Below are 20,297 nucleotides of genomic sequence, written 5' to 3' on the forward strand. Positions count from 1 at the left end.
TGAGGAGTCCAGAAGATGGAATATTGCATACAATTGGAGATTTTCCTATGTATTGATTGAATTTTCAGGCTGTTTCCTCTTTCTCTTTTTTTTTCTTAAAAAAAGCAGGGAAGGGCTTCTTAGATTTTCATTACAGTCACTCAGACCACACAGATTCCATAGTTACTGGCTTGCCTGAACCAGGGCACTCCCCATCTACTCACTGTCTGAACAAGTCCACCAGAGTGAACCTCTAAAACAGTGAGAGCCTCCCCAAACTCACTCCTTAATGATTCTCGTGCTCTTATGCCCTCCCCATCCCAGTTCTCCTGAACACTCAGCTGCCATTGTTCAATCCCATCCTTGGCCCCCACTGACCAAGCTTTCATGGGTCTCCCTCCAGCTCACACCCACTAACACCATGGGAGCCCCTGTTCTGGGCTCCGTTGATCAGACATCACTTGGTCAGCTCAAGTGTCCCTGTGGATTGGCAGCTGGGCGGCAGAATGGATAGAGGCAGGGCTAGTCAGGAAGCCCTGACTTCCAATTCAGCCTCTGCATCAAGCAAGTCGCTTAACCTCTTTCTGCTTCAGTTTTCTTAAACGTGGGTTCTTAAACTCTAAAGCCTCTTGGTGGTTGTGGAAATGAGATATTTGTAAAGTGCTTAGCACAAAGGTTTGGCACACAACAGACGCTTAATAAATGCTTGTTCTTCTACGCAGAGGATTCTCACATGTATTTAATTTCCAGTTCTCAGACTTAAGCCTTTTACTCTGCTCTGGACCGCTGGTGTCACAGTTGTAGCAGTCCATTGGACATTTCAGACTGGATCTCGAAGACATCTCAAATTCCACACGTCCAAAACTGAACTCATTATCTTTCCCCAAAAAAGCCCCCCCCAACTTCTCTATTATCTGTCAAAGCTCTGTCAGACTCCACTCCCTGCTCTCCCACTCTGCCCATCCACCATCCCCCACACCATCATTACTCCTTCACATCCACATCCCCCCTTTCCCTCCTGACAGTGCCCTATAGGCCCATGCCTCATGCACAAACTATCACAAAACTTCCTGGTTAATCTCTCTGCCATAAGTCTCTTCCCCACTCCAGTCCATCTTCCATTCAGCTGCCATATTGATCCTCCTACAGCGAATATATGACCATGTCACACTTGTCACCACTCTGACATGCTCATAATTAATTGATTCCAATGGTTCCCAGTTCCCTACAGGATCAAATATAAAATCCGTTATGTGGCTTTTAAGGCCACATAAGGCCAGTTTCCTCTTGCCTCTCCAATCTTTTATCTTATATTCCGCCCACCCCACCCCCTGAAGTACTCAGATCCAGTGACACTGGCCCCCACTCAGCTCGGGCATTCACCCTGGCTGTCACTCTGGCCTCCTCCTCTCTGTCTCCTGGCTTCCCTGGCTTTCTTTGTGTCTCATCGACTCCCACGCTTCTATACAAAGTCTTTCTCAAGCCTCCTTGGTGCTAGCACCTTCTCCTGGTTGATTGTCTCCAATTTATCTCACCTATATCTCATTTGTATACGGTTGTTTGCATATTATCCCCTAAACCATGAGCTCCTTTAGAGCAATCTCTCTCTAGACTATGTCTTGACTTCCTTTGTATCCACAATAACTGGAACACTGCCTAGTGCACAGTAGGCACTTAATGAATACCTATATAGGATGGCCCTTTGGGAGAGGAAAAATGTAAAAAAACAAACAAAAAATACACACACACACACACACACATATATACATACACATATATATCAATAAAAATTTATTTTAAAAAAAGAATAGAAGGTATAACTCCTGTATAGAGCTGGGAGTCAGACTGGAGTGAGACTGCCTATAATACTAGATTTTGTAAATGGAGGAGCAGCGGAAATAGCCAAAACCAAGCAATGCTACACAGAGAAGTTTCATGGTTGAAATATTGCTTCCCAGGGAGCAAACTTCCACAATCCTCTCCTTGTCTCCACTAGAGGCATAACTAAAGTAGTACATGAAAACTAAACTAATTACTAGGCAGGGAAAGGCTGCTACCAGTGGATATGTTTATGGGCTGATACAAATCCTATTCCACTATCTATAATGCAAACTATTCATCTTTTGATTCTGGTGATCCTAGTGCTTGCTAAGGGGATCTGGGGTTTACTCTTAGAAGAAAGCAGGGAGCAGATGCTAGCATTCCCAGATCATCTGGGTGGAATAATAAATCAGAGAAGTCAAGAGACTTCCCCAAGTGTACTTAGGTCTTCTGTATTACAAGGATTCTACTGTTGATTCTAAATCTTTAATTATAGTCTTCCCCCATCTGGAGCATCTTCTCCCTATTCTCCACCTAACCAAAGAATCTCTACCCTTCAAAGCCCCGTTTAAAATCTATGTATGTGATATTTCATGGAAGCCTTCTCCAACCAGTACAGTCCACATGCATGTCTCGATCCTTAGAACTCACACAGTATCTATTTCCCACATCTTTTACCCTGGCATTTAATTATATGGTTTTTATATTATTATATATTTTATGTATTTATCAAGTTGTTCCATGTGTATCTCCCATGTAAACCTGCAGATAGACACAGAGTACTTTTATTCGGGAACACCAATGGCTCAGAACAGCTAATTACTATTATTAAAAATTGATTACAAATGCAAAACTTGTTGATGAGGGGAAGTAGGTATCAATATGACAATAAATCAATATGTAAGTGGAAATAAGCGGGTTCTTCCTTTTACAAAATGATAGGCATTTATATTTATGTATAATATATAGATATATTCATTTATTTGTTGCACCATATTCCTAACAGCACTTTCCCCCTTTGTACTACAACCTGGAAGAAAAAAAGTGAACTTATAGATTAATTTTATTCAGAATATTGTACTTGGTTGAAAAAATACAAAAACAAATACCAGAGTTTATAAAAAACCCCTAACAGGATAAAATAAAGAGTTCACCAAAATAATTTGTTGGTATAATATGGGAAGCTCTAATAAATGAAATTTCAACATGAAACTAAAGAAATCAACATATCCAGAAAGTACAATAATATCAGAAACCAAAGGAGTATTTTCCTGAGGGCACAAAGGCTCAGCCACATTACTGGGCATCTCATCTCCATCTCTCCCAGAATCCAGGGCCAGCCTCAATGCCAGAAGAACACACCTCATCACCAAGGCCAAACACATTTCACAAGGCAATGTCTCCATTTGTACTTCTAGAAAAGGAACGTCACCCAATGGTACAAATGTCTATCCCCAAAACACACAAGTTAACACTTCACAATCACATTTAAAAATTTTTAAACTACTAAAAATTAAAAATCAATTCAATAGGAAAGTCCTATGAAATATTAAAATCCATTTGTCAATGGGAAAGTGCAGCTTCTTCATAAATCTGGTTCAATGAGTTGTGTCAGACTAGCACAGGCACATATAACACAATCTAACAGTCACTCAATTGGAGAGATTGCAGCAATCAACTCTGAACAGTTCTGGGACTAGAGGCTATATACCTAGACTGTCTAAGGAACTGCTGATGCTCAATGACAGAGTAGCATCTCCTGAGGAACTGCCTAAGGTATAAAGTAAAACATAAACTACATTTTTAAAGTCCTGAGGTTCACCTTCCCCTTGAGGAGTGAACAAGGTCATTTAAGAGATTCACTGGAAAGCTCTCAGCATGAATCTAAAATCCTTGTCACTTCTCAAGATAAGGAATTATATGATAGTGTTTCAGTTCACCTAGAACATTAGCCAGGCCCTCAACTTCCTATTATCTTGTCACTGAATAATGGTCATAACATATACACATACACTCCTATATACAATTTATGTGTGTTTGTGTGTTTGCGTGTGCAGTCATGCACACATTCAAAGCCTCTCTTTAACTAAATATACATATAGATAAATAACCCCACCCCCAAAGCTACCTTTCCCTCTAAAAAGCAGAATTATTCTTCAAGTTGTCAAAGATGCAGGATACAAGAACTATTTAACTGCTGAAGAGAAAATCATTTACCTATTTTTATAAAGCTTTTTTTAAATAAATCTATTTTTATAAAGCACTTTGTGTAAGTTTCCTTCTTGAAAGAATCCTCAATATTTAAATAATTTTAGAAGACAGGAGAATTCTATGTACAAATGTGTCAGAGAGATGCACAATTCAGTCACATTTAGAAATTCTGAAGCTCAGGAATATTCTGGTACAAGTCCAAAGACTCAGGGTTGGAGAAAGAGCCACGCTGCTCCACTGATTTCCCAGCAATGATGTGTTTCACCGCAACTTCCACTTTCTTTCCATTGATTGTATACTGCAAGGTACGAGAAAAAGGAAAAATTCAAGGCACATGTTGGGTAAAAAAAAAAAAAAACCCAGCCCACCATGTCCACATACTACTGAAGAAAATCCTATTTAACAAGGATTTCTGTAGCTGACTGTGTGCCACACAACAGTCTGTCAGGATCTTACCTTCTGCAAATAGCATGAGAACACACTAGGGTACTCTCCTTTGGAAGAATGGCTCCTCCTTCTAAAATTTGCTCTCCTGTCCAGAACCTGAACTCAATTCAATTTAATGAACATGGTAAAGCACCTATTAAGTACAAGGCACTGTGCTAAATACTGGACACTATCTTTTTTTAAATAGTCTTCACACTCTCTCTTCTGGAGGATAAGACAGTGAGATAAAGTAAAAGAGGAAGGGAAGAGTGGAAAGAGAGATTGGAAAAACTATTCTAGAAAAATCTTGCTATCACTATAATCAAGGAATTCAGAAAACTACGTGGAGAAACTTGAGAAGAACCCTGAATGAAAAGAAGAAATCAAAGATGGGAGTGAAAAGGGAATACATTCCACTATTTACCGAAACAAAAGCACCAAACTGTTAGGACATCAGTGGTCGATTGATGGAGCCTATGACTCCAACAACATAAGTGAATTCAGTCTTTAACACTGCACAAGACTTGAGGACCTTCTGTTCAGTACCAACAGCCCCTGGAAAAAAACTAAATCATGGCATAGACCTTCACTCCATGCCCAATCCAAGACCTTTCTTCTTGCACTACTCGGAGTGCAGACCCAGAGATTTGAAGGTAAAATAAATGTGCTTTCCCAAAGTGAGATTCACAATTCCTATAAAATCAAGGAAACCTTCCTGGAAGGACTAAACTTCCAAAAGTAGAGAGGTTGAAGAGGCTTAGAAAGAGATGTCAATGAACCTTCAAAAAGTAAGGCTGCTAAGGCGTCTGGGGGGGGGTCAGCAAATGAATAAAACATGATTATTGAATTTCAAGGTAATTCTTCAATACTGTCCCTTCTGCCATCAGGTTAACAATTCTAGCAAGAAAGTTCTTTCTGGAGTTCTTAATTGAATTTAACTCATTCCAGAAACATGTCCTGCATAAGCTTCATCTCCCCACAATTCCCAACAAAACTGGATTTAAGGAACTAACAAATGTGAATGTCTTAGGAAACTTTCTTTCAGAGTAAATCCAATGAATACCGAATACACCATGGTAACAGCATGATCACTTTACCATGGACACACCTGAAGTGTAATTAAAATTCAGTCACTTGAAAAAGTCCATCAATGTGTGAACTAATTAATGATTTGAGCAGTGATGCCCTGGAGTCTTCCTGTCATATGCATCACACTGCCAACATCTTATTTCTCTCCTTTAAAGTTAAATTCTCCTGTTCTGTACATGCTTATAAATTCTATACAAAAGGGCCCAAGAGATCAAAAATATATCTCCCTTGTTAGGAAAATAAACTGTTATTTAAGGATAAAAATGCCACTTTTGCCATTAGTGGAAAAAGCCACAAGTCTCAGCCTCTCTTGGCTTCTGGATATGTTAGTGGTCACTAATGGTGCAAATGTCTTTATTCAACTATCTACATATGGTAGGAGAACTTGGAGAAATTAGAATACTAAGTCCACTGGGCTTAAGTCTACATGGAACCACTGGGCTCCAAGAGAGTGGATAAAAATAACTCATTTTGTCCTTTGGGATTTCTTGTCCCTACGTCTCATACCAGAAATGAATGAATTCAATCTAGCATTTAATGTTTACCTACTGTGAGCTCAGCACTGTTTTACAAAGTATTGTGTATGGTTGGAGGAGAGAAGAGATTCTAAAAGAACACAATGTAGGCCTGATGGTAAAATAGATCACAACTACAAGAATTTAGATCAGCCCAAGATAAGTGGGCTGGAATAATTAGAGAAGGCTCCATGGAAGATATAGACCTTGAGTCAGGCCATGAGGGATTGACAGATTTGGAGAAATGAATAGGAAAGGAGAGCATTCTAGAAAGAGCAGAGGCAGAAATGAGAAGGCTCCACCCAAAAGGCCTCAGAAATGTGTTAGACTTGGAAGAGACCTTAGAAATTATCTAAGTCCAGCCCCTTATGTGACAGATTCAGTTCTACTTCAGAAGACAGGCAAAGTATTATACTGTTAGAGGAGCTATGAACAGTCCAGACATCCTAGAAAATAATTTGGAAAAAAGATTACTAAAATGTCTACAGCATTTGACCCAGAGGTCTCACCACTGAGCAAAAGCTCCAAGAAAAATCAAAAAGGAGTGAACTCAACTTTGCAAAAAAATAGATACAAAGCAGGGACCTTGCAACTGAAATGCTTCCTCACCTCAAAATACTTTGTATTTGCTTTGTATGTATTTCTATCTGCTGTTCCTTGTGATAAAGTGTAAGCTCTTTGAGGAAAAAGGAAATTTGCTTCTTCTTTACATAATCACAGGACCTACAACAAGGTCTGGTATATCATAGGTGACTGAGACATTCTTGCATCAGATCAATGGATAATTATTGCATTTTAATATATGAAACAAAAGAAAAATTCAAAGAAATATAGGAAGATTTATAAAAACTGATGGGAAGTAAAGTAAGGCAGACTAGGAAAACAATATATAAAACTCTAACAATATAAATAAAAAAGCATTATAGAAACTAAAAGTTATATAATTTCAATGCACAGGATCAGTCCAAGAGAAATGTTCAGAGGATGCCCTTATTTCCCTCTTTCATCAGAGAGGGGAGAGACTTGTAAGACTTTAGGGCATCAGACACATGTAAATATGGGAGAGGTTCAGCTAAAATGTTTTTTTTTTAACTTGCTTATAATAAAGAAAGACTCATTGGATGAGGGAAATGAAGGGATATATCTGTAAACCAAAGGGAGGTCAAAAAAGCAGGTTCTTAAGCCCCAAAGAGGAAGAAAAATTTGCTCCAAATCACTCAGTGAATCATACCAAAGATGGGCCAAAGGCCCAGGCCTGATACTCTGGTCACAGCTTCACACACGGCAGGAGACAGACTTGTACATCTGATTTATGGATTTATGGATTTTCTAATCAACTGTCCTCACCCACTCCCCATAGTCATATTCCTAACCCATATTAACTATCAGGTTTCCTGACACATGATTAAAAATAAATCCTAACAGCTCAAGATGCTTTTTTTTGTTTTTTAAACAAAAGAAAGACACTCAAGGTTGTCAGGGAAAGAAAGTTCTGGTGATCTGAAAAATTTAATGGAAATAGAGTGGTCAATATTTCCTAATAAAGCACACAGCAAGAATAATGTTTTTGATCATGTTTTACACATTCACACCAACTTCTGGGAAGTATTTTATTTTGCTTTTCTCATAGTGAATCAACTTAATTTCAAAAATATGTTAACCAGGTGGTGTTTTCTTGTGGTCTTTCCTTAGGAGAGAGAGATTCTGTAAGCTTAAAATCCACAACACTGTTTGTACACACAGGCATGTATGCACACACATGCTCAGCAGTTTGTATTTTAAATTTACAGAAGGTTCTCATTTTATAAGCAAATGAGAGTTAAAGCTGCTTTCCAATCTGGGTAAATTCCTACTTTTGCTTCAAATGAAAATCTCAGCAGATGGAATCCAAAAAGGGAAAAGCCAGCTTTCTCTAGCTAATCTTCTAAGGTACCTGAATCTCTTTCCTTTTTCTTCATAGTTTAATATCAAACCCAAAGGAGAGAGACTATCTCAGTAGCTCACAATTCATTTTCTGAATAATAATTCAGAAAGTACAAAATTTGTATTCCTGAAAAATATATATTTCTATGGGGTGTATCTACATCCAGTGAGTGTACATGCTCATCAGAGACTGCTTAAATGAAATCTCTGGAAAATAAAACACAAGAAAGTAAAAGAAGAAAAGATACTAGGCAATGCAGAGAAGCTATGCAGAAAAAGTGAGCACAGCTCTCAGCTGTAGAGACTTCCTGCATGTCTGATCCAAGGTAGATGACAACTGCCTAGCGGCTATTCCAAAAGGGACAGAAAAGACAGCCACTTGGGAGAGGGATCCCCAACATACCGGGATGTCTTTGGTTTCCAAGATGAAGCTGGGGACGTGTCTGGCTGACAAGCCGAGGCGAATGGCATCCTTAATCCTCTTCACCAAGTCCTGACTAAATGAGTGCTCAGGAACCATCTTCAGGAACAGGATCACTCTCTCTTCCCCATCCTTATTGTACTGTGGGATACACAGGCTGTCCATGACTTCCTCAAAGGCTTCAACTGTAGAATATAAACATATCTTGTCAACTCTTTCTAGTTTGGGGTTTTAGCCCAATCTAAATGTCTCCAAATTATCCCAACAGTAAATTTCCTCTCCTTCCCCTCCTATTTCTTTATCTATCCACATGTACATATGTTCAACAATCCAGGGGCTGACAATCTCCAAGGGAAGCTTCCAGGACCCCTAGCATTGAGTCTCCTTGTGGCTTGTGAGACCCAGAAAGACTCAGGCAAATTGTACAAAAGGGAGCTCTTCTGCAAATAGTGAAACCATAAAAACAGAAAAGAACCTAAGTCTCTACAACATGTATCAGAAAACATGTGTGCTAATACTCTGGCCTTTATGATGAAAACAGTAACTAGTTAGTCCATCATAACTGTAATAGATCTGAAATTCTCTCTATCCCCACCTACTCCTTAATGCTATTTCCTATAAATCACTGAGAGTTTGGGGAGAAAAATGGGAGCAATTTTCAAAAGGAGATTATATATGAAAATATGCTTCGTATAATTAAGATAGCCTAGTTAATAGTACATAACATGGGCCTCTTTCTTCAACAGTATTATTGTAATATGTGGTTAAAAGAGAAAACTTCACATGTTTGTCACTGTTATTTTTCCAACTGGGGAACAGCACCCAAATAGCATGGGGCAAAGACCCACAAAAAAACCTTATACACAATAGGAACTAAAAAGATAAAAATTGTTAATCAAATAGTAAGTATTTATTATGGTCAAATACTTAAGCAAAAACAACTGCCAGGTGTATAAATTTCCAAGGTGCTGGCAAAAATTCAAGAATAATTATCTACTTCTTTAGAGAATAGTTTTTATTTCCAATAACACTGGCCATTAACATATTTCTTTTAAAAAGCAAGAGGCAAGAGGGCATGGGAAACCTGAATCCAAAGCTCTTATTCCGGCTGTGCCATTTATTATAGATAACACTTGCAAAAAAGGGATTTGGACTCAATTATTTTTAATGGCCACTCCAGCTCCATGAAACCAGGCATCGGCTTAAGCCCTGACTGGGCCAAGAGCAAAATCACAGAATCAAGAGATCTGGGCTCCGGTCTATATTCTAACAGGACTTGGGGTGTAACTGGCTATGCTACTGCACTCAAGATCAAGTAGTCTTCCTTCATCTGCAGATAACTTTAGTTATCCTTTTTAATATATTATGAAACTAAAACAAATAATTCTTAAAAGCACTCTGAAAAACAGAAAATGGAAAAAAGTCTCAAATATGGAAACAAATGAATAAGTGATTTGCTTAGAAATAAAAACTAAGGACTTAGAAATTCTGAGTTCTGGGCTTCAAACCTTCCCACAATACTTTTTGCTAACCCAGGCCAAGTGGCAAGTGAAAAAGAATTCATACCAATGTTATAAATTTCAGAGCTGCCAAAGCGGACTCCATTAGGGTTGAGCGTCCCATCGCTGAAAATAAATACAAAGACATTAAACCCAGAGCTGCTCCTCAGAGAGGTGGCAGGAAATGAGCTGCTTCTCATAAGCATCATCAGCCAAGACATTTCAAACCATATGCATAGTTAAAAGTCACAATCAGAAACCTGAAAGTCAAATATCAAGACTTTCAAACAATATCTTAGTTAACAACTTTCTACCTTCATGCAGAAATTATCCAATGTCTCCACTGGAAAGTTGGGAGAAAACTAGGTTTGCATTCTGCTTCCAATATTGATTAGCCATGTGACTCTAGCAAGTGACACCTTGTCTGGGCCTCAGTAATTTCATCTCTAAACAGAGTTAATAAAATCTATTAATACCTACATTACCCAGGGTTGTTGTGAGGATCAAATAACATAAAGAATGTGCAACACTTTGAAAACATTAATATGCTTTATAATTAGCCCATTACACGTTTATTCTATCTGCTCAGCTTTTCTCACTCCAAAAGCTCCCTTCCCTATAAGGAACAAAAGGCTGCCTTGAATTGACATCCACACTCCTCTACATGTCCTTAGTGAAATGCCACCAAAAACATACATGTGTGCCAAGCTTTACGATACATGCTGGAAGAAAGAAAAATTCAATAAATAATTATTACTAAAATAGTCCCTGTCCTTGAGGAGCTTACATTCTACTGGGAGGATACAACAGAGACACAGTTATAAGTTACAGATAGTAAGTAATTTCACGACAAAAACAGCATTCACTACTGAGGAGGAAAGGGGAAGGAAATTTAAGTTTTTTGTGGGAGGCAGCTTGGATTTGGGGGCTGAGAGGAGTCAGAGGCTCTAAAAAGAGAAAGTGGAAGGGGACTATATCAGAGGTGAAGAAGAGATAATGGTCAAAGATAGAGGCGGGAAGAGATGAGGAATAAGAGACAGACCAGTTTGGCTAGCAGAGAACACAGAAGGGGGAGTTAGGTGGGAAAAAAAATCACACAAAGTGAGTTAGAGTCAGCTTTAAATGGAGATCTGAAAAGTTTCTATTCTATTCTCTAAGCAACAGGAAGCTCTAAGCTTTCTAATAAGGGAAGTGTTATGGTAAGACTTGTGCTTTAGGTAAAACATCCACGCAGCTATGTGAAGGACAGATTGGAAAGGGGAGAGAGGGAAAATTTTTTTTAAAGCCAATTAATTAAAGCCTATCCTCAACAGTCCAGATAAAAGGTAACAAAGTCTAAATGAAAATACCAATAATAATAAAATAATAATGAAAATAATAACACTTAGCATTTATATAGTACTTCAAGGTTTACAAAGTACTTTACAAACATTAATTTAAACCTCATAAGACTCCTATTAGGCCCATTTTACAGATGAAGAAACTGAGACAGATATAGATTAAGTGACTTGCCCAGGTGTTGAATTTGTACTCAGGTCATCCTGACTAAAAGATGAGTATGATTCAGCTTTTGCCTTTGAGGGGTCCATGGATTAAAGGAGAGAACAAGAATACATAAGAAGATCAAGTACAAATACTTGGGAGTCTTTGTTAAAGGTCACCTCAATGGCAGAAACAAGTTCAGGAGAGGAAACATTCACTGAAGGCCAGTAGTTTCCCAGAAAGGAGAGAAGTTGAGCTCAGTAAGACCCACCTAAGAAAGAGACATTTGGGGCAGCTAGGTGGCACAATGGATAGAGCACCAGCCCTGAAGTGAGGAAGATCTGAGTTCAAATATAGCCTCAGACACTTAATGTTTCCTGTCAGTGTGACCCTGGGCAAGTCACTTAACCCCAACTGCCTCAGGGAAAAAAGAAAAAAGAAAAGAAACAGACACCAACAGAACCATGCAGAGGGACAGATTAATGTACACAAAGAAAAGAGGCAGGAATGCATATATCCTTTCTAGGGTCAACAAAATGAACCAGAGATGGGGCTATGAAACATAAGGTTGGAATCAGGCTAGGCTCAGATGGTTCAGGGAGTGAATAAGAACTGACATTTATATAGAATTTCCCAAAAGCTTTAGTTCAGCTGTAACCTTTAATAACCTCAGAAGTCTAAATGCTACAAACTTAAATTTTAAAGTTTAATTATTTGATTTTTAAAATACTTGTTTAGTTTTATGAATTCTGAATAACAGATTTTTAATTTTGATTGTAATAAGCCTGATCAGTCTGTCATCATGCAGTGTGAATGTGCAGCAATTCCTGGATGACATCTCCTCAGTCTGGAAATCCACTTTGATCCACTGATTTAGTTCCATTATACTTTTTATGGTGGGGGGTCACATAAACATTATTCTATATATTTTTATAATAAACATCAATATGACAAAAATGTCAATAATTAACTTTTAAAATGTTATTTTTCTAAATAGCATTTATAATTTGAAGTTATTAAAACTTTAAACTACCTAATCTTTTGGGACACATCTTTAAGGTCCACAAAGTATTTTCATTATCATGTTCTCAGGTTCCGAAAAGCTAAGACTCGCTCATACTCACACAGCTATTAAGTTTCAGAGGGAGGAAATCTAAAGCTGTAGCTATTACACTATCCTCTGCTCTAAAAAACAGGCTCCCATGTCAAGCTGGGGATCTGGGAGGTGATGAATATCACAGAACACCCAGATTCTTCCTAATATAAGCATTAAGGATGAAACTGAGGACGTCATTAGGAATTAGCCTGTCCTTCTTGCCCCACCTGCCCATGCCCTCACAATAGCCTTGCCTCATCATCTAAACACATCACCCATGCTTTTCTCTGCACCCTCCTACACACACCTATTAAAATGAAATAGATAACCTGGATATCAACTGGAGGGGGCTATAAAGCAAGAAAATAGCATCTTACCTCCGACCAAGCATGATGATCCCTCCAGTCTTGGGATTTATTTTACAGTAGTCACCATGGGCCCAAACACCTTCACAAAGATAAAAGACAGAAAAAAAAAGTCAGTTCTCTGGTGAAGAAGTTTTCCAGACAGAATAGCCTGTGCAGACTTCTAAGGCTGATAATGACGATAATACACCACTATTTATATACAAGAAGCTCCTGGCCCACCAGTCACCCTAGAATGTGTGCTAGGATGTTTTGCCATTAACTTATAAGAATTTCTTCCATGGTTACCATGCTGACCAGTGCTACATCCATATAGAACGGTTAGCTAGGTTAGGCCAAAAATGGGTGCTAGATCATGGTAAAGAGAAAAAAACAGAGTCTAATGAAGAACCCAGGAAGATGACCTCACAAACATGGCATTTTAGTCCACTAAAGAAATCTGACTGCTGTCAAAAAATAAAGTGCCTGTTTCTAATCACATCTCTCATTCCATTTCTTCTCCTCCCAACTACTACTACACTGTCTCCAACCACCAGCATGCCCCACCCCTTAAAAAAAGCTTCAGGAAAGTCCAGTGCTTGATAGGAAATTACCAGAGGAGAAAAGTCAATCCCTGCTCAGAGCATTGGCTGACAGTTAATAGTGGAAGCTGGGTCGGGGTACAAAATAATCCAAAAACTGTAATGTTTTACATGCATACTATGAGAAAACCAAACTACAAAAAGTCTCAGGGAGTCATTGTGGCCTCATAAAATCAAGCAAAGCCTAATAATTGAGCCATTTCAGAAGTTCTCTAAAGACAGCATGATAAAATGGGAAGAACACTGATTCAAATTCCACTTCTACCATTCACTCCAAATATGACCCTGCACATATATGCACAAATATGACACTGCACAAATATGACCCTAGAGCTGGTTTCCTCATCTATTAAAAAATGAAAAGCCTAAACTAGGTCCCCTTCTTCTAGCTCCAAATTGTACAATCTTAGGTAAAATGCTGGTAAAAATGTAATTCCCTTCTCCAGTGTTGTGTTTTCCTCCTCTGGAGAAAGTTCTGCTGACTCTGGATGTTTGATGAGCTTTCAAGAGTTAACTAAGACCACACCTAAGTGTGAAGGAGCAGGTGGGCTCTCCAAAAGTCCCCACAGCTGTGAATCATAACAACCCTAAAGGAACTGCAAGTCAGCCTTTATTGACACAGATGTTGCATGTGGATTGGGAATGAAATTAATTGGAGGGAAGAGGAGAGAGGTCAGAAAATGCAACTGCCTCTCAGTCTCCTTGAATCATTATTATCCATTCTGCTGGTTTGTGTTGGATCCCCAGCAGCCACTGGTGGCAGGTGGCTCCCATAACAACCTCGGGATTTAGGAGACAGTAGAAAAAGCAACTGAACGATGATGACAATGATGATGTCCCAAAGTAGAGAGCGATAATAATAATAGCAAGTGCTATTCTTACTTGGTCTCATTTGATTTTTATAGCCATCCTGAAAGGTGAGAAAGGTGCTACTATTGTTTCCATTTTGCAATTCCATTTTGCTGATGAGAGAACTGAGCTAAGATTATCTTGAAGATTGGAAGTGATGTCTTCTTCACTCCAAAATCCAAGGCCCCACCGACTATCCCATGCTGCCCCACATATTTGTGGCTTATTCAAAGTGGAAGTCTCACAAGAGACCCAAAGTAATCTGCCATTTGTTTTTTTCTTCTCACCCAAGTTAAAGAAATGAAAAACATTATATTCTCCTATAGCTCTTAACTAAAAGATTTACACATATGCACAAGGTAAAAAACCAAAGCATTCCCAGGCTAACAAATTATATATGCCAAGTCTGAGCCTGAAGCAAATCAGAAGAACAATTCAGGGGGAAAAAAAAACCTAGTAGTTTCTTAATAGGAAGCCCTGAAAGACTGAGAGCTATCAGAGGCTGAGTATTTCACTTAAGAATTTAGGCTAAAGGGGCAACTAAATGGCACAGTGGATAGAGCATTGGTGTGAAGTCAGGAATTCAACTCTGGCCTCAGGCTACTTCCTAGCTGTGTGACTCTGGGCAAGTCACTTAACCCCAATTGCCTCAGGGGGAAAAAAAATTTAGGCTAAGATTACACATAAATGTTCCAGGTCATGTGTAAACTGTCTTTCAACATTGTTTTGTGGGAAATTCATCTATTTCTTAGCTGTTTAAAAGATAGCATCACTTCTAATTACCAAGGCATTAAAAAGGTGAAAAAAAGATACAATTCTGTCCTGAAGAAATTGTCCCTGTAGGAAATGTGTACCACAAAGTAAACAAAAAAGTGTTTTGAGATCAATTTTGTAGGAAACTTCTACTAGTGACCTAAGCTGGAGAAAACAGACCAGCGCCACAGGACTGCATCAGATGTGACTTTTCCCCTTTGTGTCTTTTATCTGTAAGGTCTGCTTATCAAAGCAGACTGACCTCTCTGATTTTGTCAATGTTATCAAAGAGGATTTCCCTCTTTGATTTTCGTCAAGCATCATCTGTTTTTCTATTTTTCCTTTCATACTTTCTCCCCTCATAAGTCCCAAGAAACCTTTGATGAAGTGTTTGTCTTTGGTCTAAAAGAGATGGTCAATTAACCATTTTTTTAAACTAACCTGTTGGCCTTGTTAATAAAATGATTATATTGCCCTTTCTCCAAAAAAAAGGAAATGTGTGTCACCTATAAAGTCAAACTGATGGGCCAGTTCCAAGCAGCTCCTAGAATGGAGCTGTTTCTGCTTCACATCTCTAGGCCACCTTGTCTAAAAAGGAAAGAAAAAGCCTTGAAAGTGAGGGCAGGAATAAAACTGGCCATTCTCCCCTTCCATCAGCTTACCTAAGTGGGCAATACTTGCACCTTCCCTATCTTCTCTCTAAGAGACAGAACACATGGTAAAAACTACAACAAAATTTCATCCCTCTGCCTGTCCCTTTTTATTTCTAGGGAACCTTGGGAGGAAGGCCACATTAACTTTCCTGGAACAATGTGGCAGAAAAGAAAGAAGCCCATGAAAATAAAGCTCCAGAGTATCTAAAAGTTAGGCTAGCAATTTAAAGACACCTCCAAGGGTTTCGGCAACTTCACAAAATTGAACATGTAATCTAATTCAATTTAAAAAGCATTTAGTGCCTGCCATGAGCTAGACAAAAAGGGAACAAAAACTAATGTGAAATAATTCCTACACTCAAAGAATTGATGAACTATGGGTAATGTAACATAAAAACAATGAAACTGAACTGCCAAATAAGGGTGAGAAAATCAAATACTGATTAATCATTTTATATGTGATTCTATTCTGTAAACTGCCTAAGCCATATTTCTTTGTCCCTAAATTCAGCTACATAGCACAATGAATAGAGTGCTAGACCTGGAGTCAGAAAGACCTGAATTCAAATCCGACTTCAGATACTAGTTGTGTGATCTTGGACAAGTCGTTTAATCATGTTTGCCTCAGTTTCCTCATCTACAAAATGAGCTAGAGAAGAAAACGGCCATCCATGCCAGGATCTTTGCCAAGAAAACCCCAGGAACAATAGGATCACAAAGAGTCAAAAAAGACTGAACAACAAATAAGTTCTTGAGTCTAGAAATTCAGCTTTCCTCTATGGTTAAGTTTAAAAGTTAAGTTTCCTTATAAATCATCTTAACTGAAAGAAAACTGTTACCTCTGTACCACTAGCTGCTCTTGTATAATTAGAAGAAATCCGTTATCCTTGAAATATGCAGGTGAATGCCAAGGAGTCTGTCCTGTTATCACTGGGTCTGCCCTGTTATCACTGGGACTTTGCCTGGCAGGTGGACACTGCCAATGAACTTTCCATAGCAACAAGAAGCAGCTTTTTGCTTGCCTAACATACCAGACTTCCATCCGATCACATTATTTTTCATCTGTAATGCTTTCTGTCCTTTGTTCTCTTGTACTTTCCAAAACTTTATGAAGGTTAGTAAGCCTCCCCTTGTGGTCATTTGACTTAGTCTTTTATCAGAATTGCTGGCTTTGCTAATAAATTGAATGTGCTTAGAACTTTGTGCCTTAATTTCAATCAAACATGATCCTTTTAGAACAGGCTCCTATCTCTGGCAGGAGCAGAAAAAAAAATGTGGAAGAAGGCATGACTCTCATGAAGAAGGCTTTCCTCAATGTCAGGCTTATATAAATTTTCCTGGCTTCCTAATATACAGCACTATCAGCTAGAGCAGAAATCTCAATCCTCAAGAATCAAAATTATCAAAATCCTTCCTTATAACCTAATTCTGTTTACATTCACTATAATCTTTAGGGAGAATGTTTTCCCTAAATAACTCTCTGTCAAATCTAGCCCTGTTTTTTCTATCATTATAGGCTACAGTGAAAGACCAGAGAGGCATGCTTACTACAGGTGTTTCTAGGATTTGGAATAAGCCCATATGTACAGAGAAACAGACAGCTATCCTGAAACTGCCCTTTCTCTTTCATAAGTTAATGGACACTGATCACATACCTCTACTTCTCAAACTTTGATTAGCTTAGAATCTTCCTCTTTTTAGATTCATACACATAGTGGAGCTCCCACAGCAGAAGAGGATGTCTCATTTTTTAAATCTGCTTTAAGTGCTTTAAAGCATAGGAATTGCTGTTATATAAGATTTTTTTATTCAGTTGTTTTTCAGTCTTCTCTGAAAGAATTTCTATGAGTAATTTCCCATTTCCTTCTCCAGTTCATTTTCCAGATGAGGAAATTTAGGCCAACAGGGTAAAATGACTTGCCCAGAGTCACACAGTTAGTATCTGAAGTCACATTTGAATTCAGATCTTCCAGACTCCAAGCCCAGTGCTCTATCCACTATCTAGCCACAGGCTGCTGCTAATTACACAAAACTAATCCATTTATTTAATACAGGCCCTGCTGGATCTTTCTTTAGAAATACTTGGAGCAGCATGTACTTGAAAGAAAACTGCATTCTTTTAAAATATTATAAAGCTCATTTTACCAAATAGTTTCACATCAATGAAGTCTGAAGGCACATCAAAACTAATGGTGAGAGCAAAGATAAAAGGTTTGTCTATCACCATTGTTATCAGTTGTCAAACTAATTCAATCAAAATATTTTTCTTCAGTAATGAGAAACTAGATGTAATTTGCCACTCATCTCAATCATTTACTTGGCACCTATTTTGGAACAAGCACCAAAGCACTATGCGAGGCACAAAAGCTTCTATAAATGGTATGTTCACATTATCACGTATAACATAGCAGAGGGTTGAAAGGGTACAGAGAAATAAAGTCAGGGCACATCATACTACCTAAAATCACTTGAAACTTTTCAATTCTAAAAGTGGCTTCTATGAAAAAGGTTTTCGTATAAATAACTTCAGAAGAGACAACTGCCTCGATTACCAGTTAAATAGCAGTGGGAACCTGACATTGGTTATAAAATAAAATAAGGAAGCTCTAGGAAGCTGAGCTTTTTAAATAGGAGGCCTCCCCACTTCAGAAAAAGGCACTCTTTCAAAATTAAAAGCAGAGATATCTTTGAGTATGAGCGAACAAATCATCAAATTCACCCTAATCCAAAATATACTTCTTACTCTGTAATGGCTGGATAATGATTTAGTTGATAAAACTAAAAAATAAAATAAAATAAAATAAAATAAGAATTAAACAACCTTTTCCATACTTCATTTCTCCCAAAATAAGTACATAGTATGATTGAGCAAGATGTCCCCAAAATGCCCACGTTAGTCATCTATTGAGGCTATACTTGATCAACCACAGTGTTTCTGGGAAATAATAGCCTCTGTGGGGAGAAAGGGGGATGAGGGGTGATATAAATACAAGCTTAGATTATAGCTATTTCCCAAGGTTTCAAGCATAAGACGGCAAGATATTTATCAAAAAATTCATCATCACCCCACTGGCAGAACATGAGTTCCTCAGCTCATATAGACAATACTAGGCTACTGAGGAGGAGAATAAAGACATGAAAATTTAATTGGGCACAGAGGGGTTAACCAAGTCAGGAGCTTAGCCCTGTTGCTAGTCATCCAGACTTACCTGGGAACTTAGAGAAATAAGCCTTCCTGTATTTGATACCATTCTTATCATTCCAGAAGTATGTAGGTTGGCAGGGTATTGGTTTTGTGCAAACCAGTTCACCACTCTCACCCCATACTGCCTTTCCTAGATTTAAAGAATAAAAAAAGAAAATAATTACAAATGAAAACCCACAAAAATTCACATTTTCCAAAGCTCTTTATATCTTTTACTTAACAAATCAAAAGCCTCAAAGTCAACCCATTAAAAGGAAGCAATTTTATTCCTCCAATTGGATTTTTGAGATCAATATGCTCTTGACCTCTAGCTACAGACTGTTACCACATATTTATAGAGCCCTACTTGGCACTAAAGGGAATAATGCCATCACCTTATATTTAACTTCTCCAAGTGCTTTCAAAGATGGCCTGCTTATCAAATTTAAAAACGACATGAAGCCAAGAACAGCTGGCATACTGAATGACAGCACAGATCCTACAAGATCTTGGCAAGTTAGATCCAAAAATGCCCAAGATGAAATTTAACAGGAATAAACATAAAATTCTACACCTGAAGTATTCAGATCACAAATTAAGAGTTAGAAAGGTCCTTTGGGTCAATTAGTCCAACTTGCTCATTTTACATAGGAGAAAATTAGGATCCACAAGAGATGAAGTCACAGAGGTCATAGGACAGGGTATCCAGTGTTTTTTCTACTATCCCAGGCTGCCTACAATCCCACTCCAAAAATCAGTTTCACAAATATAGCAGGAGGAAAGCCTGATTAAACAAAGTTCTAGTGGGAAAAGGTATGATTCCTAATTCAGTGTGAGTCAACAGCAGGATACATCAACCAAAAAAGATCATCCCATCCTAGGCTGAATTTAAAAGATTAGCGTCCAAAAGAAGGGAAGCAATACTGCCACCATCTTCTGCTCTGATCAAGACACACCAATGTTGTTGGAAAATCACAGACAAGTGGGTGCCTTCAGGTGCTGGTATCTTCAAGATATATTCCCATCTACTTTATATGTATCTTTTATGTACCCAGTTATTTCTATATAGTTTCCCCCATCAGAATATAAGTTCCTTGAGGACAAGAACCAATATTTTGTCCTTTCTTTGCACTTTTCACAGTGCTTGACCCACAATAAACACTTAATAATGCATGATGACTAGTTGGCGGGCATTTCTGATGGCTAAAGAGAGGTACTAAAACATCTAGTTGTTTTTCCTCAACGGTCAGTCATTAGCAAATACAGACTTGTATTTTGAGTGCTGGTCCCACCATACTTTCCTTGCAATCAATCTCAAACAACGAGAATCAGAAATAGTTCCAAAAAGCAGAATATGCATTAAACTACACTGGCAAAGGGATATTGAGAGGGAAAAAAAATGCTTTGCAATTTGTAAAAGAGATCTACTCAATTTTAAAAGGATTTAGAT

General features: G+C 38.2%; 1 protein-coding gene across 1 annotated transcript in view; it reads right to left on the reverse strand.

The window, feature by feature from the left end:
• Positions 1-2,569: 2,569 nt before the first annotated feature.
• Positions 2,570-20,297, reverse strand: part of AACS (acetoacetyl-CoA synthetase) — an 82,289-nt gene continuing 64,561 nt past the window's right edge. The window contains exons 14-18 of the mRNA XM_051972618.1: positions 18,873-18,998; positions 12,840-12,909; positions 9,952-10,010; positions 8,368-8,570; positions 2,570-4,309 (exon numbers count right to left, since the gene is read on the reverse strand). Coding sequence (XP_051828578.1) covers positions 4,172-4,309; positions 8,368-8,570; positions 9,952-10,010; positions 12,840-12,909; positions 18,873-18,998 — 596 coding nt within the window. The 3' untranslated portion in view covers positions 2,570-4,171. The remainder of the gene's footprint in view (positions 4,310-8,367; positions 8,571-9,951; positions 10,011-12,839; positions 12,910-18,872; positions 18,999-20,297) is intronic.

Source organism: Antechinus flavipes, chromosome 1 (genome assembly GCF_016432865.1).
Source record: "Antechinus flavipes isolate AdamAnt ecotype Samford, QLD, Australia chromosome 1, AdamAnt_v2, whole genome shotgun sequence".
Taxonomy (NCBI): domain Eukaryota; kingdom Metazoa; phylum Chordata; class Mammalia; order Dasyuromorphia; family Dasyuridae; genus Antechinus; species Antechinus flavipes.